The following is a 24,591-nucleotide window of genomic DNA, read 5'->3' as shown; positions in this document are numbered from 1 at the left end:
AATGTACTACAAAAAATTATATATAGAATATTGGCATGAGAAAAGGATAATTCTTTTAAGTAACTGTATTCCCTGCAGCAAAACCCATATGAATATACTAAATATAAAAATCTACATATAACGAAAGTACAAATGCAAATTGCTGGACAACAACAACGGTATGTTAGCTCTTGTAATATAAGTTCACCCTGGAGCTAGGCTCGTGTAGACAGCCACATTACTGAATGTGCTGTTCAGGTGCTATTTAAAAGATCAATGCATTCTGCAGGCAGAAATTAATTCCCCTCGTTGGGCCAAAAACATTTGAAGTGGAGACTTTCTGAAGTGGAACAAATTCCTGTATTGCTATCAGAGAGGAAAAGTGGGTGCCCAAGTTTGCTCACACTAAGTTAATCTGCCCCTGATTTTAGATACGTAAGAGTTGTAAATGAGGAGTTACGTGTCTCCTAATTAGACGCTGGCAGTGCCAGGTTCTTCGGTGTTGGGAAAAAGAGCTTTGTGATGGGAATAGTCCCAAAGTGAGGATGCAAACTCCCAGCCCGCTCCCAGCCCGTATTTCCACGCTCTTGAAGAGCCCCAAGACTTCACTTCACGGCTCGTCATCCTGAAGGTGACTGCATCCCTATCGACAGCATGGCTAGCACTGCAAGCCAGAGGTTCAGGGAGTTAATTCAGGTTTAGACGCAAGGATCCAACGCACATTTTAGACAAGTTCAATTCATAATGTTATAAATGGAACCGTAACTTTTATATATATCACTTTTGGAACGTAACACCTTTGAGAAAGGTTCTTTAATTTCACCTCTAATGTGGTGTGCCTTGCTTGGCGCTTAAATCTCTCTCGCACGCCTCCCCCCCAGACGACCTCACCTATCAGTGCGAAATTGTTGTTGTGCCTGATTGCACAAACCAGCCCAGCCTTTTACCTGGGAGACGTGCCACAAATAACTTTCATTATATATATGGGGGGTTTCTGACGCCGCTATCAGAAAAGAAAAGATATAATGCTTTGACAGTCTTGCTTAGATGCTGAGGAGGCACTTGACTGTGCAAAGCAGCCATTTATATCAAAGGATGGCAGAAGTCTGGAAGATTTGGAAGACGACAGATCTGGCAGATGGCCAGGGAGGCTCCCACCATGGGGACAGTGGGGTCCATCCCCACCAGACCTCTGTAAGCACTGCTAAAACCTTTTTATGTCATTCTGTCTTAGCAGCAACGTGCGGAGAGGCTGTAATATCTAACGGGGAGGTGACGGTGGGGATCGCCTTAGGCCAGTTTCAATCCCCTGCTTTCTCCCAGGCAAAAGCAATTTAGGTTTAATAGTATATAAAAAAAAAAATTAAACCCCTTCTTTGAGTTCTTCTGGTGTAGGCAAAAAAAGGAGAAGGACTTTCTGAACTCATCTGAAGTGTGTTAGTAGGTAAGGGATTACATTATCATACTCTTGAAGGTCACAAAGAGGCAGTTTTCATTTCATTTCACTACAGGGTTTACCCATGTGCTACATTTCTTCATGTTTAGCAAAGACGAGCCCCGGGGTCATCCTGAACTTTAATTACATTAAAATAACATGGTAAGAAGTCCTTTTATTTTGATAATTTACAATACCAGCTATTGAAATGAGCTTTGCAATTAATTTGGGAAATACACAAAGTGACACTTCTATCCCAGTCTTTTGTGGACAGAGGACAATTGACTGTCTGCTTAATAGCCGTAATAGCCCAAGCCCAGATTTTCCTACAATAATTACACTTTCTCTTGAATTTATTGAGGTTCAAGCTTCCAGTTGTCTGCTGGGAACACTTCATTTATGCATGAAGCATCTCAGCCCTCTTACGCAGAAGACAAACCAGGGACATACAGACCCCTGTTTGAACTCAAAAGTCTCCATAGATCTCTTACTCTTTTTTTAAACTAATATCTAATGAAGTTACAGAGGAGCCCTTGGAGGGAATTTTGCAGGCTATGTGGAAGCTCGAGGAAACAGGTATGGGGCAACTCGGGCTATAGCATGACCAAATGTCTTTCCAACGGCTGTTTTTTTCTTTCTTCCAATACATGAAAACTAAATACTCTAGTCTTGTGACTATTACCTTAATAATAAATAACCCATGGTGTTCTTGCTTTCTCTAGCATTGCTTTCTTATACTTGCGCACATCCACTACTTCTGTGTTAAGATCCCAACCAGCTAAAAGCATTAGAGCCACCACTAACAGATGGGTTTGAACAGCATATGGGTAAGACACAATTTCAGATTTAGGGCGCACCTTCCTCACCCCAAATCACTTTAGAAAACAAAGATTTAGATTCTTGTGTTGCAGTGACTGTGTAGGGCCATCCAAAAGCCAGGTGACAACTCACATCAGCTTTGGAGACGGGACACTATCTTATGGGGATGGCAATGGGAAGAAGCTGAACTGACATTTCCTTGACGTATCTGGAAGGTACGTGTTCCTCATAACACAACTTTATGATAATCTTCAATTTGCTGTACTGGGAAGCTTTTCCCTGGTCGGCAACCAGACGCACCAAAATTACAGTTAAGTCACGGTGGGAAATAAAATTATTTTCCTCCTCCTTCAAATTAAAAGGAGAGTGCAGGCTGGACAAGAAACACACTGCTGCAATAGGACGCGATTGACTTTAATGTGGAAACAGTTTAATATATTCCCTTGCCAGAAAAGTGGGAATTTGTTTCCAAAAGGACAAAGGCCTCCTGGACGTGTCCTGATTCTCTGTGATTTGCTCTGTGCTGTTGTCAATGATTTACGACAGCGTTTTGGAGTCCGGTGGGCTCCGTGCTCCTCCTAGCAGTGCTTGCCCCACGGCATCCTGAAGCCTAAAGCTTTTGTTTGCAGCAGATCTATAGCAAACATTTACATATGGAGAAACAATGCGGTGGAGCCTGTGTCAGCTTTCTCCTTTGATTCTGTCTATATGCTCGCTGGCTTTAACTGCACGTCAGGCCACGGCTACAGCACACAGGGAGCTCGAGGCATTGCCTTCCCAGAGGTAAGTCGTCCCCCCCGCCAAGTTTTACATATAGAAATTACGGGCAAGTCAGTCAGCCCATCAATTTTGTCCTGACTTGAGGCATGTGCACACTGCACCCTCTGTAAACAGCTACCAGGAAAAAAAAATGTTGGCAGTTGTCCAAAGCCCAAGCTAGGCATCGTAATTCCTTCTTATATGAACTGTTTGCACAATGGTTTTTCTTTTACAGATGACTATTAAGCCTTCTTAAACTTCCTTACTAAAATTACCATACTGGGTTTGGGTACTTAAAATGAATTCCCTATACAGGATGATTTACGAGTGAATATTTTTCATATTCTATTTCATTATAATAATTTTTGCATTTGACAATGTAAAGTTAACAAGTGCATGTGAATAACCCAATTTTCAATCTAAGCCAGATCCTCATACCTCAATTTTTTTCCCTGAACAATATTATTAACCTATATGAGTGTCACTTAGGCTTTGAAGGAAGGGAATAAACAAGTTACTTTCTTTCTAAAGCTATAGTGTCATGATAGGAAAATGGTCGGATTTTTTTTTTTTTTCTACAGCTATTAATTTCAGGCTTGTTCTAAAGGCAAATATGATTTAGAAGGATCAAAAAAAAGGTATCGGTGATAATTGGAACACGGAGACAAGGAGAAGGTGGAAAGGAAAAAAAAAAAGTGGTAGCGATACACTTAATTATGAAGGCTTATTCCGATAATCCCTTTTGAAAATGAACAAAGACGAGATTTTTGATGTTTGATGAACTTATCAAACAAGGCAGAATAATGAAGAGGTAAATGTAAAATCCAATCGAAGGTGAGCCAATTAAGTACTTTGTGAAGTGCTGAAGGATACAGCCCACAAATCCTCCTGTCAGAGCAAAAAAGCATCAATACATGCGCGTCCTCCCGCTCTGTGTTTGTCTACAGACTCCTGTAGTTTTCCGGGAGACACGGTGGGTTTTTATCTCACACACTGATCTGCATCCACGGGCTCCCTTGCTGAGCCGTTGTGGCTTTCATTTAGTAAGTCTCTCTTCTATAGCCTCTGATGAATCCCCAATGTGCTCCGTACCTCTGCTAATTATCAATATTTCTCTTTGGACTGCAGTTTAGTAAGTAAAACAGACTGCTCATTAGTTAATCACCAAAATAATAAAAATAATGTCTTGGCTCAGAATAACCCCTCAAAATGCTTCGAAGGCTGTGGCAAACACAGTTGCATTAGCACACCACAGATTGCTCCTCAAGAGAAAGAAAAGCAGCATACAAATAAAGATTGTTGGAGTAGGGACAGAAACAGAGATCGTAACGACTGGGCTGGGTAGCAAGAGAAGTATTTTCTTACCGTTGTATAGTGATATTCAGGGTATGTGCAGAGAGTCTGATCCAAGGGCTTTCTCAGCACTCTTGGTGCAGCCATTCCCGCCGCTCCACAAAGCCTGTGGGAATCATGATTTCATACTTGTCTGGAAAAATACCGACCGTGAGTTCACAACACTGTAAAGAAAGTCAAATCAATAGATTTCAGAACAGGCCCAAGGTGATAAACATCACTACTCCTGGAGTTTGTGATGTGCTTCTAAGAAGAAAGCCAAAAAAAAAGCCTTTCCTTAAAACCTGTCTCTTCTCGACATTCCTTCTGTTTACTCAGTGTGTTTGGTCTTATATATACGGCGTACACATATTTTATTGCAATCTACCTATTGGAAAGGGCTAGGATCTCTTGGGAGAGCAGGAATCCCAAGACAAAATCCTCAGGTCCTGTACCTGCTGCCCCTGACCAATTCTGACGGTGAAATACTTAGATGGGGCATCTCGGGTAGGACAGCCACCTCTGCTAAGGGATGCTTCCCATTTCCTCCAAAATAGGTTCCTGGTGGAAAACCACACGCACACAGATAATTTTCTCCCTGCTAGCCTCCAGCCTTCCTTAAAACGCAACTTCAAAGACCTTAGACCGCTATCTCTTCCCCTTCTTAGAAGAAGCAGCAGAGATGTTAATTTTCCGGCTCCTGTCGACTGTCAGATGAGCCAGTGGTCAGAATGGACTGATTGCTTTCCTTGCCAAGAGAAAAAAGTAAGACTCTACTGTAATGTATTCATTTATCTTCAGATGTGTCTGTGATGAGGACGTACACACATTAATTATATATATTATACATATTCATCATTCTGAAGCATCCAGTAAACTCATCCAAATATGATGGAGATGCTCCTCTACTAGAGAGGCTCTTACTTGCCCTGGTGTAAACTGGGGAATAAATTCGTTTCAGGCAGCAGAACAGCAAAATGCAAAATCAAGGCAAATGGTGGAAGAATCAGGCCAGAATATTTGCCCAAGACTTTCTTCCTTTTCTATCTCGCATATAATTAACTATCCCCTGATTCTTAACGCAAATATTCCAATGAAAAGAAATTAGAAGCAGCCTTCATTCATCAGCTCCTGGGTTGGGTTTTTTTTTTCATTTTACATTTGTTATACCATTTTACATATGTCTTCATAATTCAATAATTTATTTTCAAATACCTGACATAATTTTGCTTTCTACTTAGTTTATATCCTTGCATTCTTTGTTCTTCTGCTTATAATCAGTAAATGATATGGCTCTTCCCTCTTTCTTGGTTTTTTTTCCTTCCTAATTTGAAGAGCAGCAATTCTCATTAATAATCCATCAGAAATGTTGCAGGATCAGTGTTGTAATTAGTGTCTGTGTCCATCTGAGCCTGCTACATTCCAGGACAAAGCATGTGTAACTGGAAAAAGTCCATATTATTTCCAAGGTATAAAATAGGGAAGAGATTTTTAAAAACAGTCATTCCAGCCCCCACCTAAATTCGCTTGTATGAACTTCAAGCAAATCTCCTGAGCCCCCACCCCTCTGCTGACTCTCCTTCACCATCTATCATGTACAAAGTCTTCGGGCCACACACAAAAAATAACAATATAGATAAAAGCGATAGTTTTAATCGCTTTATAGCCTGTGGAGGTGATGTCTCTGGGGGACACAGGTTAGGTGTTGGCGACGTTTTTTCTCTCTTGTGCCGTTCAGCACCGGTACCGGAGGCTGGTGCAGCCGGCGTGGTTCGCAGGGCAGCGATGTGCAGGGAACCTCTGGGACGAGCAAGCTTGCCGTGCCGAGACGACGTGCGCTGGCCCCCCCGACTGTGGGAAGGACTTTCGGTGCGAGGAAACAGGTGGGTGAAGCAGGCACGAATTCCGGCCAAAGAGGTTTGGGTGCTGGGTGGACAGACCCGGGGTGATATCGGTCCCTGCCGTGGGCAGGGCTTTGCCAACCAGCCAGCAGGATGGTGACACGGTGCAAGAGAAAGCAGGAAATTTCCCCATCTTTGTTTTTTTCCCCACTTTTACAGCAATTTGTCCATGCTACGCTTAGATTCGGCTAGAAAAGAAGGCTGTTTGCCATGGAAAAGGTTAATTTTTCACTGGAACAAAGAGAGTAGAAATAATCTGCTCCAACTGCTGTGCTACACGCTCGCGCTCCCCTCCATGGGTACCACCGCTCCCACAACACACCACTTTCTCCCCCTGCAAGAGACATAGTTCAATCATGAATCCTACTAGCAATCTGTTGGGGTGATTTATTTATTTTTAGCCATCCCCAGCTCTGAGGATTGGGATATAATACGGCTGTTCTCTGAAAGTTTGACGAGCCTTGACAGATTTTTGTTTTTACACAAATGGCTCAAACTCTTGTCTTGAGCATTTAATGAAAATCCTATTGAAATTTAGAAATACCTGCCAGCTCTGTGAGCAGCTCATCAGCTGGAGCAGGTCATCATCATTCCATTGAGGCAAGTGCAGCAGTACCAGTTCCCTCCTGCAACGGGAAGAGACAAAATCGCACTTTAACCAGACAGAGCTGACTTCCCCAAGCCAAGTAGAGAAGTTATTGCTTCCTGTAGCTCCTTTCCAAAAGCATGACGGTAGATAATAAAATCAGGCCGGTGAGGTGACCTCTACTTGATTCCCATCCCATGGGAGCCCAAGGGAATGGCCAGCTTGGATTCTGAGCTGTGCTCGCTCCAGGTTGCAAAGGAAAACTCCCCCCACCCCAAGAAGCTGGGAAAAGCAAACTCCCAATAGAAGAGCGCTGTGTTTAACACCCAGCGTGACTTCTTGTGGCCCCGAGATATGGATGGAAAAGAGCACAATCAGTGCAAGCTGACAAAAAGTTTTTCTGAAGGGTGGATAAGCGATGGCCTGTACCTGTGCGCTTTAGGTCGCTGTATTAAACGGCATCTTGTGTGCAACGGAGAGCAAGACTGCAGAGATGGATCTGATGAGGGTAACTGTGACGATGAAGCTATTGAAAGCCCTTGTGAACAACTGTTCCCAATCCCAGGGTCTGAAAAAGCAGCCCAAGGGTGAGTAATTAATCAATAGCCACTACTCTGACAACCAAAACTGGATTCACGTTCTCATATTGCTCTTCCTTAGTAATAGCAGTGCTCCAGGAATTGATAGGGTGCTGTACAAACCTCAAAGGAGAGCTACTGTCCCATCCGACTGTGAGTAGCAATAAGGGAGGCAGGAGGGTTCATCCCAGCTTTTATTTCAATTCTGCCTTTAATTTACTATCTGACCTCGGTCTCTCTCAGTCACTCAGTGCTTTCGTACAGAGACACTTTAGAGTGTCCTTTTTACTCAAGTAAAACTATATCCCGGTTCTCTGAGTCCAGTTATGTTACAACTTTCTCCAATTGATAAAAGCAATATATTAAAGCAAACAGTAGACTTTGGAGATAGATCAATCTTGGTGGCATTCATCCTTAAGGAGAAGATTTAATTCCAGGATTCAGGACTTCAGAGCGCAGATTCAAGGCAGAGAGCCTGAGCTCCACATGAATATATGCGGGGCAAATACACCTACTCATGAAAAATTTTACTGTATTCAGTTTCAAATTTTGGTTAGGTAATACATGGAAAAGAGGAATCCAGAATGAGTTTAAAGGCAAACTGCCTGTTGTGACATTCTTGTTTTAAATCTTGTGTTTTAACCAAGATTCTGCTTAGTTTCACTTGGAGAACATGGACTACAGTATGAGAAAGTAGTCAGCCATTAGAAAACTTTCCCATCATCTCAATCCAACACTCTCTGGAGTCTGCAAGATAAATGGTTCTCTGGCCCAGGGCCTGGGAGAGTCCATCAAAAGTTTTTCAAGACATATATAGATTTTCACCAAGCACCCCATTTAATACTGCTCTCTGAAGCATTTCTCTGGCAGAACACACAAAAGCAATAGCATTTACTATCTTAGTCTTAAAGACGATTCCCCGTTGTGAGGAGCAATGCTGCTGTGTAGTTTGAGTAATGCTTTCACTTTGGGCCATGGAATTACAGGGAATATTAAGTAATAGGTGGGATTTTGGAGGGGAGCAGCTGTGATGGCTGGAGAGCAGGAAGAAAGAAGCGTAAGGAAATAAGAAGTGAGAGACTTGGCAAAGCACAAGCAGACTGCAAGTCTAGGGAGCTTGCTCACTCCCCTGAGAAATGGGACCATTATTAAAAGGAAGGAGATGAAATTAAGATAGAAAACAATTACAGGGAATGCCAGGAAACACTCTGTGACAGTGAGATGCATTAGGCTCATGGGGGACCTGGAGGAATTCCAGGTCTTTGGGACTTTCATACCCGTACTTGCTGGAATGGACTGGACAATTTAACTGATCTCTTCCACTTCTGGCATATAAGTCCAAACCAATGTCTTGGAAATAAAATGGCTGTTTGTCTACTGTTAGCTTTGGGAAGGAGATAGCAAGGAGATAACAAACCCAACCCTTAGGTTTTAGGTGCTATCCAAATTCAAAGTCAGATACCTGAGGAGGGATAACTTGTAGTGTCAGGAGAACAGAAACAGTGACAGAGACTGTTGGGGAAATAAAATGGGAGCTACGGATAACTTTCTGAACGCTACTTCTTTCCAAGATACAATATCCTAACACAGGAAGAGAGCCAGTACATATATGACCCTAATTTTTTTGGAGGCCACTGTGAGTACGTCTACAACGGAGAGTGGCGGGAGCTAAAGTATGACGCTGCATGTGAACATCTGTACTACGGAGACGATGAGAAGTATTTCCGCAAACCTTACAACTTTCACATATACCAATTCCTAGTAAGTACTTCGGGTGGTCAAATTTAGCAATGTTTTCCCAGCTAAAAGCCAAACTTCTTGTAAAGATATTAGGTGCATTTTATCATTCACTATAGGCTGTCTTTCAAGGTACCTTTCTCCAGCTGTCCCCAAGACAACAGGCAATTGTTGTTGATACAAATGCTGTTTTATGGCACATCAAGGAACTAATGCGCTTTATCACCCAGGCATCGCCACTGCTTACTCTGGCCTAGTCAGAGCCAAGAGAAATGGGTTTTCTCTAAATTCTGCTATTAATGAGCTGTAGAGCTCGCACAAGCCACTTGCCTCTCTAGGGATGAAGTTGGCCATGTGTAAAATGGGAACAATGCTACCGGTTCATTCTTTGAAAGCATTTTAAGTCTCTGGTATGGCTACAAGGGACATAAATCCAAATTCTGAGTGAGACAGAGATCCCGAAAGCCATCACCACGTATCACAATGCCTGTACTCTGGGGAATCACATCTGATGTTGGAGACTGAACTAAGTAGAGCAAGGATTCAGCCTGGGTCTCCCACATCGTAAGCGGGTGCCTTGGCCACACTGTTAAACATTTATCACGCTTTTTGACGTGAATTAATGAAACCACGTTATTCCAGGGGAATATTACAGCCACAGGCTCAATGCAAATGGCTTTCACATTCTCCCAGCAGGCAGAGTCTCCTGTGCCCCTGAGTCCCCGTTTGAACCCAGACAGACCTACCACGTTTTCTTCTCCCCCTTATCTGCTGCAGCAGCGGAAGGACATCTGCACCACGCTCAGGTGCTGAGGGACACTTGAGCGTGCTCCATATGCATCTTCACTTAGGAGCATCTACCTGCCGGGGTCTAGGAAGTCACTCACAATGATGTGAGATGGTTTTTTTCAGTGTTGGTAATTTACCTGAATTTTTATAGAGATGGCAAATGGCACAGCCTGGATTCAGCAAGGCTGCTCAATTCCACGTGCCAGCAAAGTAGAGCTGTCAAGGAAAAGGTCACTTCTCTAAACCACAGGCAAAACAATGTTTGTTTTCTAGCGTTGCCATCGCAAGTGGCTGGATCACTGCTGCTGAATTTTTTCCTAAATAAATTCATCCAGAAGCAGACTGGAGAGAAGAAATTCAGCCCAAATCATTAGGATTTGGCAGAGCTGTAAGGAACTGGAAGGAGGGTTTTATAATGGGAAGTGTCAAGCTAGCTTAATAGGTACCATTACCAGCTCTGGCTGTAATGGTATTGCTTTGAGTGGCTAAACACAAACCTTTCCCCTGCCTGGAGATGGATAAAGCAAAACGCATGGCTCTGTCGACATTTTTCACATATTTCCAAATGAAACGGCACATGACAAGTCTTTATTCCACATTCATTGAAGTCAATGTCAGTGTTGTCAGGAGCATCATGGGCTTCAACAGAGGCACCATCAGCTCCTTAAAGAAATAGAGATTAAAAAGGAAGGGAAGTACCTGAAAAATTAATGTCTGCTCCTTTCACTTTAGGCTCATGCTGATTCTGGATTCAGTTTTGAGTTTTACGATGATTCAAAGGATCTGCTTGATGCCCTTAAAAGTGATAAAACCAGAACAACAGGCTTTACCATTGGAATTGCTCCTGAAAAATCAATTGTCCAGCTAAACCTGGGCTTGACTTTATCAGGTGGCAAAGGATCCCTGAAGAATTTCACGCAATACACTGCAAAGGTAAAAAAAAAAATAAAAAAAATCAGTGATGCACATGCTCCAGTCGTGTCATCTGTGCATCGCATGGTCTGGCTCTAACTTATGTCAGTTTATTCTCTCAATTGCATTTTTTAACACATAGTAATTGTACCTTAATTTGTTCATGTAATTGCAAATGTATGATCGTTAGTAATCCTGTTTGTTGTTCTTATTACGTTTTAGCAAACAGGGAGTGGGAATAAAATTGAATTACGAAGTACCACAACACATGTCATCTCACCCCATCCTGTTTCATGGCTACATTAAGCACATAAATAAAAAAATGCTTAAAGTGACGATGAGGGAGGAGGAAATATCAAGATGTTGATCAGAACAGTTGTCCTCAGGGAATGATCTCTGGTAGCAAATATATCTTGTTCAAATTAATACAAGCTGCCTTATGATGGGGAAATATGCTACTTTTTATGGGAGGTTAAAATACCGCACTGAAAAAAGAGTACCCGGTAATAGGGTGTATTTCTCACAGTGGGTTTTCATCACGGACTAGCTGTGACGACCTCTTTCCAATCTAATAACACAAGTGCTGGTATTTCCCACATTTACCGTGCCCCGTCTCCACTTCTCTCGTGGCTGCTGACAGAAAACAATAAAGAAGAATTACTTTGATGGTGTTCTGACTTAAAATGCCCCTAAAAGCTGTTTCAAATGGGCACCATTATAGTATTTACTGTGCCCTTGTCTAGACTCACACGATGTTTGCAGCTAAACGATGATCAATTATCGGAGGAATCATTTAAAGGGCCGTTCTGGTTGCACTGGCGCCTTGTCCGAGGCAATGGCTAATCCAGAAGAGGAGTTGTGGATCTGGTGGTGTATCCAGGAAATTCTCCCCCCGGCAGCACCTTCCTGGCCGGGGTATTCTCCCACTGCCGGGCTGGGCTGCGCTTGCCCTGAGCCCTTGTCCTGCATCGCTGGTCAAGGTTGTGAAAAAAGCAAAAGGGAATAAACAGTATGGAAAGGAAACCAGAAAAAAGAAATAGCAGAAATGGAGGGCGGAGGGGAATCACGCGGAGCCTGATTCTGATTGTATTCACACATCAGTAAAAACCCCATAGCATCCAAACCCATGGCACGCAAGAAAGGGACACTTAAGAAAAGAATCACCAGCGATTTAATTTAAACATGGGCTTGTTTTCATGCTTTCAACATACACTGACAATCAGAGATTCAGGCTTTCCTCTGCAAACCTAAAGACTAGAAATTACTTTTTGTTTTGTTTTTTTTTTTTAAATGAATGTTGAGTGGCAGCTCCTCTTTTCTTTACCTGCAGGAGGTTGCATTCATTAGAGGTGTGACGAAGGTGCAGACAGCCCGTTTCAAGATGAGAAGGGACAACATTGTTTTGGATGAAGATGTGCTGCTGTCCCTGCAGGAGCTTCCGGACACCTACAACTATGGCATGTATGCCAAATTCATCAACGACTACGGCACCCATTTCATGACATCTGGCACTATGGGAGGCATCTTTGAGTACATCCTTGTCATTAACAAGGAGGAAATGAGAAGAAAAGGTTAGAAAATACTCTCTGTTCACAACTTGCTGCTCTAAACCAGGCATTTCCAACCTGGTGACCGTGGGGTGGGTCCAGTCCACCAGAATAATTCATCTGGCTCTGTCTGGCACCATCTCCCTGCGCCCTGGGAGGGTGGGCGCTCATCAGCACCTCTTTGCTGAGCTGGCTGGTATGTCCCATCACACGATAGACGCATACTCGTCACAAGTCCAAAAATACACAGTGGGAATGGGGTAGGGGTTATCCACACGCACTGCTGGCCACAGAGCAGGGGATAAGCCCGAGTGTCACAAAATGTGCTTCCTGATCTAATTTCAGAAGAATCTGAGTGAGATATTGGTAGTTTGGGAAGGAACCTGACCATCTTTTTCTCCCTTTCTTTCAGTGCCACTTGTTAGACTTCTCTAAACTTCTCCTATTTCTTATAGTCTTTGTTCTGGCCGTTCTCATGAATGCTCAAGGACTGCAAACTCATCCAGAGTAAAGAAAGATAGCGTGCTCATGGTTTAGCCTCCTAATAGTGAGGGTTTCAATTTTCTGTAAAAGGAAATAATGCATCGCATTTGGCAATGCCTCTGCCACTTTACTCTGGTTAGTGTCATATCTGAAGACTAACAGACCTCTGTTAGCTCCAGTTCTCAACAAATTAGAGTGTATGAGGCTGGAGAGCCATACCTCTAAATCTAAGTTACATAAAATATCCACTGCAAATGTCTAGAGCACAAGAATAGCCATTACCGGCGAGCCAAAGCATAACATTTTTCCTGATCAAAAACATAAGATGCAGAACAATAATATGGTACTTTAGCACACTAAGTGGATTGTCAACTTTTGCAAAGATGTTGACAATGCGATAGATCCCACTTCACCGAAGGACCATCACTCCGCTCTGCTGAGGGTAACACTGCCTTGGTAACTCCAGGCTGGACATTTATGCAAAAGAAAATTGTGATCTTGGACAACAGGTCCATATTGCTGCAGTTGGTGCAAATTGCTGTAATTCCTTTAATTCCATTAATTTCCATGGTTCTGCCCCAAATTCTGCCTCTGTTCTGAAATGGTTTGGTACCATCAGCACTAGGATAACTATGCACTCCATACTGACTGTTAACTATGTCAATTTTTCCACGAGAAATTACCGATTGAGAGAATTTTCATCAAGTTCCTGAACTACTAATGTTTGGAAACATGATGCCTCTTCAAATCATTTCTTCACTTTGAAGAGTGAGTGATATAGAAGTGAACAAGATTTTGGCAAACAAGTCTTCAGGAAGCAGACTGCCAATTTTAGAGGAAGAAGGCATCAAGAGCATGTGGAGGAAGGCTATTATTTTGCTTTATCTTGTGCTTGCTGTGTATATAAGGAAGAGATTTACTGCTATGAGATGCCTTATCTTAGGAAAGAAGGATGTTGAAGTTCAGCAAAAGACAAAAATGTACCCCAGCAGAGATGTAATTTTCATTCTAATGTAGCAGCACACTTCTGTAATTTTCACCTAACCCAGACTCTGCTAGAAAGTCCACATTTACCAGGTCAGCAGTGCTCTACGTCACACAACGTAGACCCAGAAGGACCCACCTGCAGTGGCTGATATTTCACTGTCTAAAAGCATTTACTAAAAACCCCCTGCTTTTTCTAATGGCGATCACAGCCATGCTTGAAGGCTGTGTTTGCAAGAGGATTATCTGCCTTCCCTGAGGAATGATCAGGATCAGGATATAAGCACTCAAGTCTTAAAATTAGAGCTTCAGAAGATGAATTTGAAGCTCTGCAGATGCCTGGTGATGTACCGCTGAGTCCCCACAGGGCTGAGAGGCAGGGCATCTGCATTGGATCAACCCCTGCATCCCGAGAGGCCACCTAGCCCCTGAGGCTGCGGGTTAAATGCTCTGGAAAAGAAAAATACTCCTTTTTTCTAGGCCAGTGACTAAAGCACATGCCCAGGAAAAAGATCCCCAGGCTAAGTCCTCCCTAAATGAGACAGCTTGGGTGGTCACTGAGCTTCTACCTAGGCATAGGCATGAGCTGGACTTTAAGCATCTAGGAATCCTGAATTTTGATAATGAAGTCACCTTCTGGGCTTAGCTACCCAGGACGAGACCACAACTCGCTGGTGCAGAGCTTAGGACTGCAGTTTTGCTGCCAGACCCACTTCTAGCTTTCAGCCTGCAAAGGCTTGTATGGATGTGGTCACGAGTGAAATAAATACGTGTGTCAGAACAAGGTCCCTTGTTGCTCCACCATCAATATTTTTCATTACTTGTTTTTAAAATAGATTGTTATGGTTCTATTATTTAGCAGAAAACAGTATAATGTGTTCACACATTACAAGAACATTTATGGGAGAAACATTATGCACAGAGTAAATTAAAAAGAGTCTTCATATATTCTGATTAATTCCAAATGCAGCAGTAAATCTTATCACTCCAGCACATTTAACTATCGCAAATTATATCATATAAAAAACCTATCAGGGCTCCCCCCTCAAGTGCCAATATTTTCTATGACCACCCTCTCGCAATGATAACCACTTTTCATTTATCAAGAACCGATCTCGCTGCAACCAATAGCGAATTGTATTGACAGACCCTCGCTGAACATAATTACTCAACAGGAACCATAGCGAATCAATTAATCAGGGTGTTCCTCAAGTTTAATTTTATGGCACTCCAACACCAAGATAAGCAATCACTCATGTTGCTTTGGGTGAATGAACTTTACCCACTGTGTTTACAACTGTTGAACAGTTTAGTAGAAGTAATTGAGTGCTACACATTTAATCTTTCTCAAGGGCCCAGTTTTGCAATGGGATGTAATTCCCCCTGAAGTCTTGAGCATGCTTCAGCTCTCACCCGTTTGAATCCAGGACCTGCAGCCCCTTTCGCAGGACGCCGAGCGCCTCCGCCACTCGGCACCCACCAAGCTCCAGCGAGCCTCTCCTGCAGGGTGCGCAGAAGGGAGCAAAACCAGACCGATGGGTGTTTTACCAGTATTTTAAACACAAGCAAGACAAGCCACTGCTCCCCCGGGGCCGGGGTGAGGCAGTTCAGCAGACAACTCTCTGGGCTGGGGTTCGGCCGGAGGTTTAATCCTCAGACCGTTAAGCCCCGATGCACAAATCCCGCTGACCCCTGTGCCCCCCTTTCAATACCGAGGTATTGACTGCTGGGCTGCTTTGTAAAACACTTTAAGGTCCTCTGACAAAAAAGAGCAATATAAAAGTTACCTATTACTTACAACACCCGTATTTATTGAAATCGATGGATTTTTTAACTATTAAAGAAGACAGCCTTATATTTGCGGTACACTGAAGTGTGTACATAAAACCAGGCTGTATGAAATATGCGCATTGCTTACCTTGGTGAAACCACCTCATTAGTTCCCTTCTCCCCTCTGCAGTCGCTTCATGGGTCTCCAGTTACATATTTTCGTGATGTATGTGGCGGTGCTGGCAGCAGCAGCTCAGCAGCAGGTAGTAAGGCTTTGGCAGCTCTCAGCAGACAGGCCTTTTGCAAGCTGCTACTTAAGATGCTACTTAAGCTATTAATACATGGGTGAGATCCTGAATTTAGGAAAATTAGCGAGGATCTATTGATTCCTGCTGCTGTTCCCAGCTTTACACTAGTTATGAGTTAGTCTGTAAAAAAAAAAGTCATCTTTTTAAATAAATAGACCAAACAAGGAAATAAATGACTGAAGCCTTGTGTTAAGATTTTTACTTCCTTCTAATACTTTCTAAGGAAACAACTTTTACAGTAAGGACATTTCCCTATTCACCTATTATGCAATAGGCCCAATATAGCCTAATAAAATATTGGGTTTTCCACTGCAAGACTAAAGGCTGTCCTCTCTCCGGAATAGCTCTCAACTTTGAAAAACAGGCCATACAAATAACGGAATGTTTTCGTTGTTGATTAAAAAAAACCACCAACCAAGTAGGAAAATGAACATCCTTCTACTCAGATGAGTCACTGATTTTACCGGTTTCCCTTCTGTTTCGCAGACGTCAGCGCTGGAGAGATAAGTGCCTGTATTGGCTACTCGATTGGCCTCGCAGCCAGTGAGAATATGTTACATTTGGAAGCATCTGTGTCACCCTCTTACTGTGCGAAGAAAGGATTTCTGAAAACTGGTAAGTTAGTAGGGCAGATGTCTGTTAAGGCATCTTGCGTCCCTTCTTTCGATCGCTTGGGCACGAAGATTCAAGTAGGGTCACCAGCGAAGGGAGCCTGGTGCCATCCTCAGCCATGGCTCAGGCCCAGTCGTGGGACCAATGTGACTTTGGGTCCAAGTCTCCAGGAGCGCTGACTGCTCTTGAAAGATCCAGCAATACCTGGATTAGAAACACACGTAAATAGAGGCAGCGGTGGGGCTGGAAGGCCGCAGCACCCATAGCCACGACAGACTGAGCATGGATGGCAAGGGCAACGTGGCAACTATTAAAGTCAAAACTGACTATAAAAGTACTCAAAGAGGCTAGGAAGCCCCGGATTTGTAAATCACTTAACTGGCTATAGACAGCGTGATCTACTGCCCACGTGCTAAGTACAAACCAAGGCTGGAGGCGTGCAGGCTCTTCAGGTCTTACCAGCTTAGAGCATTTGGGATGCCCAACTTGTCACCGACTGCCTTGTGCTAACGTGGCAGGGCTCGCCCCGCGAGTGGGGGACGCTGAGCTGCCATCGATTTCAGAGGCAGCATCAGTGCCGTGCACTGATAACCCCTTGCACGATTGATCTCACCTCCATTAAGCAGTTTCTAGTGTATGTGTGGAAGCGGTAACTAAATAATATGGGTGTAATTCAACTTTTCAGATGCTGAGAGCAACAGTGCAGTTGTGGAAGATATTATTCCCCGGATTAGAGGTGGAGATACCAGTTACAGCGGAGGGCTCTTAAACAGTTGGGATGGCAATATGTATCGTCACTGGGGAAGGTCATTAAAATATAATCCTGCTGTTATTGATTTTGAGGTAAGGCTTTTCTGCAGTTGAAGAAACTCTGCTGCTATAAGGAATGAAAGTGTAGTCGAGCAGATCATTTCGTATTTTTATTGTGATCCCATCACAGAACAAGATTAAATGTAATGGGCCACTGATCTGGTAACCTCTTATTCATTTCACAATGGGGAGTACATCTCCCACCGACTGCATCCGCAGGGAGATGGACAAGGAGCTTAATGCTGGATTAGTGCCGAGTTAAGTTTTTGATGTGTCCCCAAACAGCTTCCCGATGAATGGCTCTCCGCGGTGGCATTCATCCCTATTATTCTCCCCGATGCTGCCCACCCGCCCGTATAAGCAGGGGACTCGCAAGGGGCTGGGGAAGGAGTCTTGCCTCCCCAGCAAAGGCTCTGCATAGACCCCCCCCCCCCCCACTTTTCACCTGCCTCAGAGCCGCAGTGGCTATGCCCAACCTCTGCAGACCACGATGGGTAGAGCTGTGAGCGCTTCCCGGAGTTTTTAGAGCAGGGCGATCCTGGCTGCTTTGTCAGGTGGGTCCTGTCTTTTGCCATGCTCTGAAAAGAGGGTCCGTGGTCATACAAATCAGCCAAGCTCTACTCCTTTCTGTTTTATCGGATGTCCCGTAAAATAGAAAGATCACTGAAGCATCCTACAGGGCTTCAGAGATGGGGAGGAGATGGCTGCAAGCAGAGGGGATGGAAAGGGAGGGAGAAGAGCAACCCTACGAACAAATAATCCAGAGCCAGGGACCGCAGGGGCGTGAGGAGGTGAGCACACCTCCTCGGCTGCGGTCAGGAGTACCACATCTACCCCGAGGTGCTACGGTCGCTGGTTTGCTCTGGGAGCGCAGCTGTGGGGTGCTGGGGAAGGACCGCAGCCACGGCAGGGACACACTGCCACTCCATCCCTCTCTTCTCCACTTGAAAGCACACCTGCTCCTGGCTCTGACACAGGGTTGGAGAAGGGAAAACGGAATCAGGAATTAGCTACGTTATTGGTAGGGCAAGAAAGAATCTGCAAACCTTCCTGGGCAGCACCCTGGCAGCAGAAAGCCCTGATAAGATAGAAGCGTTCCAGCTGCAGGTTATTCACCTTTCTGCACAAGTTCCCATCAATCCAGGGCAAAATTGATTGCAATATTCCAGTAAACCATGCGCTGACCTCTCTGTTGGCTGTTCCGGAGCTCAGCAGTCACTGTGCAACCGGAGCTGCTGATAAGTGCTCATGTCCACTTCAGCAGTTCTTATCTGCAGCTCCCTCTAGTTTGTTAAACAGGCTTGGGCAAATTTGTGTAAGAGCTCTTTCCAAAACTTGGCTGATCCTCCCCACGAATCACTCTCAGTGCACCTTGTGCAATGAGATGATGCCCAGTTCTTCTCTGGGACTGGTTTCCACTGATTCCCAGCCAAGACTTGCAGCATTCACACAGATGCATGGAGGGATAATTGTAAATATGTGTCCTCAAACCAGCCCTGAGCTTTTAGCTTTAATATTCAGTTGAATGTTAATATTCAGTTGGGCAAGTTATAACTACAGTTGCCCAAACTGGACTATTTTTGCTGAATGGTATATAGGAACTGTATTTTGCTACTGGAAATATTATGAGCATGTTATATTCTCAAAACTGTAGATGGCACAATATTATTTCACTGCATCAAAGGGCAAAAAGTAGGTACGTAAAGTTCTCCACGGTCAGCATTTACTGGATGGTTCACAATCTGGTCACCATTAAGTGACCAGATTAAGTTTTTGATGATACCCCCGTCCAAAGCTCTTACCAAAACATTTTTGTTCAAAAAGGCATAAAGCACGCAAGAATCTCTGAGATCATGACAGCGCTAAGAAATCAGTCAAAAAAATAGGCTTACTGGGGTTTTTTAATTTATCATTTGAATCCACACTGAAACTCCAAAGCATGGCCAGAAAAGCCAATCCCACACAAACCTCTAAGATGAGGAAGGTTTTGGAACGGTGGCTTCTCACTGGGGCCCATCAGTCGTGGTAACACATTTGCATGATGTACATGGAGCTGTCAAGAAAGACAAATGAGGTTTTTCTGAGCCCTGAGTTTATCCAGCAATGTCACAGCTCTCTGACTGCGGCGTGGTAGCATCTCAGTTGATGCCCAGCTGAAATTGCCTCCATGCTATTCATCTCCATCCTACGCAGCTGCAGCCCATCCACGAAATTCTCCGCAGAAGCAACCTTGGCGACATGGAAACCAAACGGCAAAATCTGAAACGGGCTTTGGACGATTATTTGTTGGAGTTCCACGCCTGCCGCTGCGGACCGTGCCAGAACAACGGTGAACCTGTTTTGGTGGGAGACACGTGTTTCTGCCAGTGTCGACCAGGTTACGGAGGTGCCGCCTGTGAGCAAATGAAGCGCCGAGGTAAGACCCCGGCGTGTACCTGCAGCAGGGGAGGGTGAAAAAGGCAGCAAAGGGACAGGGTTTTCCTCTCCACATGGTTAACCAACAGCTTTTTGCATCCACGTGTCAATCAAGCCTTCGCTTCTGTGTCGGTTTTGTTGCGACGCTATCCTAAGCAGCCCTACAAGAGACTTAAATTAGCAGCTCGGGTGATTACGGTAAAGAAAGTCGTGGAAATGAGGATGTGCTTAATAGCTGGAGATTTACTGACGTTGTAAAGAGCTGGGGTGTGGTGGCAGCCCCCTTGGCAAAGCCCGGCTGCCCACATTGCCCACCAAGGGGTGGGCTCTGCCTGCCTCTGGTGTTCTACAGACACAGCTCGTTACTGTAAACGAGACTGTCATCTGGTCCTCACTGCCCGGCACATCCCATCCTTGGGATGGTGATTCTCCGGAGCGCTTGCGGCATCCCGCTAAGGATGCCTGCTACAAGAGCGAGAGCAGAGACCTCGACAGGCAGGGAGGGAAGGCAGGCTGAAACGGTCCGGTTAAGTGATGGGAAAGTGGTGCTCAAGCAGCGTGCCACTAAAAATACTGGTTTAGTAAAAAATTGCCACGTTGCCAGATTCCCTGCCCTGCCACCCCCGCCATAGGGAAATATTTTAAGTAGAGGGAAGTATCTATTTTGGGAGAGAAAAAATGTGTTTTTTCCAAAGTGACAGGCTTTTATTTATGTTTTCTTTATCACTTCATATACTATCCTAAAAAATTAAATGGGTGGCAAAAAAAGCCAACTTTGGAACATAATCCTTTATTTCAAAAAATGTCACAGTTCTTTCTGGATATTTCTGTCCTGATTTGTGATGACAAAAAAAATCCAAATCTCAACACATGAAGCTGGCAGAAAAATCTGTCTTCATAGCAGTTCCACCAGGCAACGCTCCAGGCCTTCAACTGTGTGCTCATAACTAGGGTCTCACCGCTGGAAAATCAAAGCTGTGATGAGATAAGGAGTTAGAGCGGAGCTGGGTAGGTGGTTTATGAAGCTGAACTCAAAAGCATTGCTTCAGTGACTGAAAAGTGGGTTTCTTTAAAAATCTCAGGTTCTTCGAGTTGTCTCCAAATCCAAGGAATCTGCTTTAAATGAGGAGCTTGGAAAGGTCAGGACCTGGCCCTAAAGCAACCCACCGAACTGGCCAGCCCCTGTGCTCCCTGTCTTCAGCAACACTGGGGACAGACACACTTTCAACTCATGGGCAATTTTTAGTTTCAAATTTTGAGTTCCAAAACTCATTTAAGACTAAACCCCGTTTTTTCAAAGCACCATGTCTCAGCAGACGGGAAACCCAGCTTTCCACCCAGCACTAAGTAAGAGCACACACATCCATTTGTGCTGTCTGGATTAATAAAGTGCCCAAGCCAGGCATGAAGGCCAGTTGAGTAAATAAAAAACGACAGTAAATGACAGCCATCAAGCATTCCCATCATTCAGGAGCGCTGCCATAATCCATAGTATCGAACGCTCCTGACAACTCAGTCTGTACTGTAATGAAAAAGCCTTGAAATGACCCATCTCCAAAGGAACGGGCAGACTTTTCAAAACACCTCCACGATGGTAGGAGACTTTTGTCCCTTTGCCTTGCTCGGAGGGGAAAAAGTTAGCACAGGGAGAGCTGTCAGCTGCCCTTTGGGAAAGGAAAGCCGAGCCGCAGCCTTTCGAACGAGCAGAGAAGGAAAAAGAAACAGCTATTGGTGTCTGAAGAATGTGATGCTGCTTCATCTCCCCTGGCTTCAAAGCACCTTGATCTCAACAGCCGTCTGCGTGCTGGTCACGGCTGGGACGGACCAGCTCGTCCCGCTCGCAGCAGAGGTTAAAGCCAGAGCCAAAGTCACAAACCGCTGGCGGCATTCAGCAAAACCTTCCTCTCCTGCTCCCACCCAAACCCTATGTAGCACTTAAGACCTGAATAATTTTTTTCTTCCCCCCCCCCTCTTTTTTTAAATACGTTTACAGGCGGCGAGACGAACGGGCGCTGGAGCTGCTGGTCCCCCTGGGCTCCCTGCCAGTCGGGCAGAACGCGGCGCAGCCGGCAGTGCACCAACCCGGCCCCGCAGCGCGGCGGGGAGCCCTGCGTGGGGAAGGACCTGCAGAGCAAAACCTGCTAAAAACCCACCGGACGGCACCGCTCCCCACAGGTACGTGGTGGAGAGCCGTTCAGAGTCTGCGCTGGGCTAAAAATACTCCGGGCGTGATCCTGCAACGGAATTACGCTGGGGAGAAATAATCGTGAAGCATTGCATTTCCATACCTATGGAGACGTGCTGGATTCGCCATATAAAACCCGATCCCTGTCCAGAGCAATTGCTCTGGCTGATTGAACGCACGCCTGGCTGTCCCCTCGCCCTCGCACCGCGAGACGTGATGGGAGCCCCACCACTTCACAGCGGCACGGCTGCGATACGGGAGACGGTGGAGAATCCACACGGGTGGCTTTGCTGCTGGGTGACCATGGGGCTATAACGCGTCATGAAATAAATTTACTAAAAGTGTTTACATAAGTAGGCTTGACTCGCAGAAATTTTTATATTTGCCTTTGGAAAACACGTTAAAAGCTCATGATCCTTGCATTTTTATGCAGTTGGTATCGGCATATGTAGCATGAAACTTTTATAAGTTGGCACTGTCAGATTCTTAAGTCCAGCATATTGGCCAGAGCTGCATTTGCAGCAAAGCCATATGCTGCTCTGCATGGGAGGAAGTTTAAGCCTAAAGACACTGAAGCATCATTGCGAAACGTGAACGCAAACTGATGAAGACTCCTAAATAAATAAATAAAACCACAAACAGATATGCTCGAACACAACCATCCTGCAGAGGATGTTCACACACATGCGAAGGTTACTCCTCTTTGAGATCAGTGATGAATTGACTATTAGCACGCAGGCGTTTTATCTCCCAGGCACCCAGAGCTGGAGAAGATGCTAACAGGCTGCTTGATTTAAGGGGCTTTTTTGAATGTGAGACGTAAATCTCGGCACAAGAATACACACAGTATTGAACTGTGTCCAGAGACCACGGCGAGAGCCCGCAGCTCCCTCTTCTTAATGAACTGCCGCAAAAACCTGGGGTGGACGGAAGGCGAATGGCACTTCATTTTACTGTGCTTTTCATTACAAGGGGAGAAGAAGAAGAAAAAAAAAGCCCTGAGAAGGAATCGGTCATTATGAAAAGCAACAACAGCAACAAAACCTCAAAGCACAAAGGAGCACTTCTATATACATTTGAATGGAAAGAGGGAGTAGAAAGGAATCATGGTTTAGTGAAAGAAATTGCTCAGCTGTAGCTCTGATTCTTGGAAATGCTTGTTTTTCAACAGCGTGTCAGTGGTGATTTAGAGTCTGACACTTAGCTGATGTAAATCAGTGTCGCTCCTTGCTGCAGCTGATTTATACCACCTGAAGATATGGCCCCATATTTTCTTTTGTGTGCGTGTTTGCAGAAGGACAATTTTTCCCCCACTTCTCTTTTGCTTGAAAATGAAACTACAGGCTGGTTTTGTCTATGAAAACAACAAACCGTGTTGTCTCAAACACTGAGATGTAATTGTTTTGTGAAAAGTTCCTATGATGAGCGGTAAAGCTGTAGCCTTTTCGCCAACTTTGCTTTCCAGGTAAAGGTGACATTCACCCAGAGATGAATTTGCTCCCAAGGGCTTGAATCTGATGCCTTCTATGTTGGGAAAATGCAGCTGCATGAAGCACCCATATATTGGTATGATTTAGACATCCCAAAGGAATGTGAAATGTAGGATGACAACAAGTTTTCCCGTCAATGGTTTTATCACTACTGTTTGGTGTTGGGCCGGCAGGTTATGCAGAAGCAGGAGACAGTGCTCTTACACTAAGGACTAGTTTGGCTCATAGGCGATTCTTACTTTTACACCGGCTGCTTAGGACTCAGGAAAATGCCTGAAAGTACACGAGTATAAAGTCACCTTAGTTAGAAAGGCAAGTACGCTTCTTTTGTGACCAGAGGGAAGAAATAATGAAGAGAAAGATCTGGTGCCTTGGGGGCAGAGGAGGGATGGGGCCGGCAGGAAGGCAACCTGCATCCTCAGCTTTTAGAGCCATTTCTAGAAGATCACAGACTGGAGAACTGCAAAAAAAAGAATAAATCCAAGTGACTGAAGAAACCGCCTGTGAAATACCACCATGAAGCACATATAAATAAGAGCAAAAAAGCTAGCATTTGCCTGCAGTTGTTCATTCTCCGCGTTGAACATCGCAGTGTCGGAGTACGGAAATGAAAGCAAGGATACGTGCGGGGCAGAGTTCCATCGCTCACCCTGCAACCCGCCGCAATGAAATACAAACCCAAGGGTTTCCTTCAAATGCCGAAGGCAGCTCGGTAGCGGCCCCTCTCCTCCCATTCCAATCCTGTGCCGCAGCCAGGGCTCAGACACCCGCACGGCTGAAACTTGGAGCAGCGAAGCTGAAGTCAAAAGAAAGGAAGAAGCTGCCTGTAAGGTCTGGAAAAAAAAAAGATTATGAGCAATTACACATTTACAATGCCAGTCAAAGAAGCTAATATATCTCATGCTGAAGTGGCCAGCATGAGAGTTGTGCTAGATGAGATAAGCAGCAAAAATGTACGTTTCTTACTTAAACTAAAAGCTTAGAGAGTACAATAAAACACTGCAGTTCCACCCTGGCTTTAATGAATGGATTTTCCCCTCTTGCACACTGACATACATTTGATATAGTTATTTATCCTATATATTTCTTGCGGCATATTTCCCAGGAGACCTTGTTTATCTCGCTCATAAGTACATGATGGATGTATGGTGCTTTGGATA

At 44.6% G+C, this 24,591-nt stretch overlaps 2 protein-coding genes across 3 annotated transcripts in view; both read left to right on the top strand.

Annotated features, from left to right (window-relative positions):
- Positions 1-24,591, top strand: part of PRKAA2 (protein kinase AMP-activated catalytic subunit alpha 2) — a 369,728-nt gene that overhangs the window by 54,296 nt on the left and 290,841 nt on the right. The gene's annotated exons all lie outside the window — the stretch shown is intronic.
- On the top strand, positions 2,770-22,304 carry C8A (complement C8 alpha chain). Its single transcript, XM_049809437.1, has 11 exons — positions 2,770-3,016; positions 4,993-5,089; positions 6,063-6,207; positions 7,254-7,398; positions 8,961-9,150; positions 10,648-10,848; positions 12,158-12,398; positions 16,406-16,534; positions 17,217-17,374; positions 19,535-19,757; positions 21,750-22,304. The coding sequence occupies exons 1-11, from the start codon at positions 2,898-2,900 to the stop codon at positions 21,899-21,901; spliced, it is 1,800 nt and encodes a 599-aa protein (XP_049665394.1). The 5' UTR covers positions 2,770-2,897; the 3' UTR covers positions 21,902-22,304.

Source organism: Accipiter gentilis, chromosome 8 (genome assembly GCF_929443795.1).
Source record: "Accipiter gentilis chromosome 8, bAccGen1.1, whole genome shotgun sequence".
Lineage (NCBI taxonomy): Eukaryota > Metazoa > Chordata > Aves > Accipitriformes > Accipitridae > Astur > Astur gentilis.
This window is presented reverse-complemented; position numbering and strand designations above follow the sequence as displayed.

Excerpts from the sequence above, each read along its gene's own strand:
- C8A (XM_049809437.1), top strand. The coding sequence starts at position 2,898 with ATGCGGTGGAGCCTGTGTCAGCTTTCTCCTTTGATTCTGTCTATATGC. Across the intron at positions 12,399-16,405 it reads GGAGGAAATGAGAAGAAAAG|ACGTCAGCGCTGGAGAGATA; the intron begins GTTAGAAAATAC and ends TCTGTTTCGCAG. Across the intron at positions 19,758-21,749 it reads TGAGCAAATGAAGCGCCGAG|GCGGCGAGACGAACGGGCGC; the intron begins GTAAGACCCCGG and ends ATACGTTTACAG.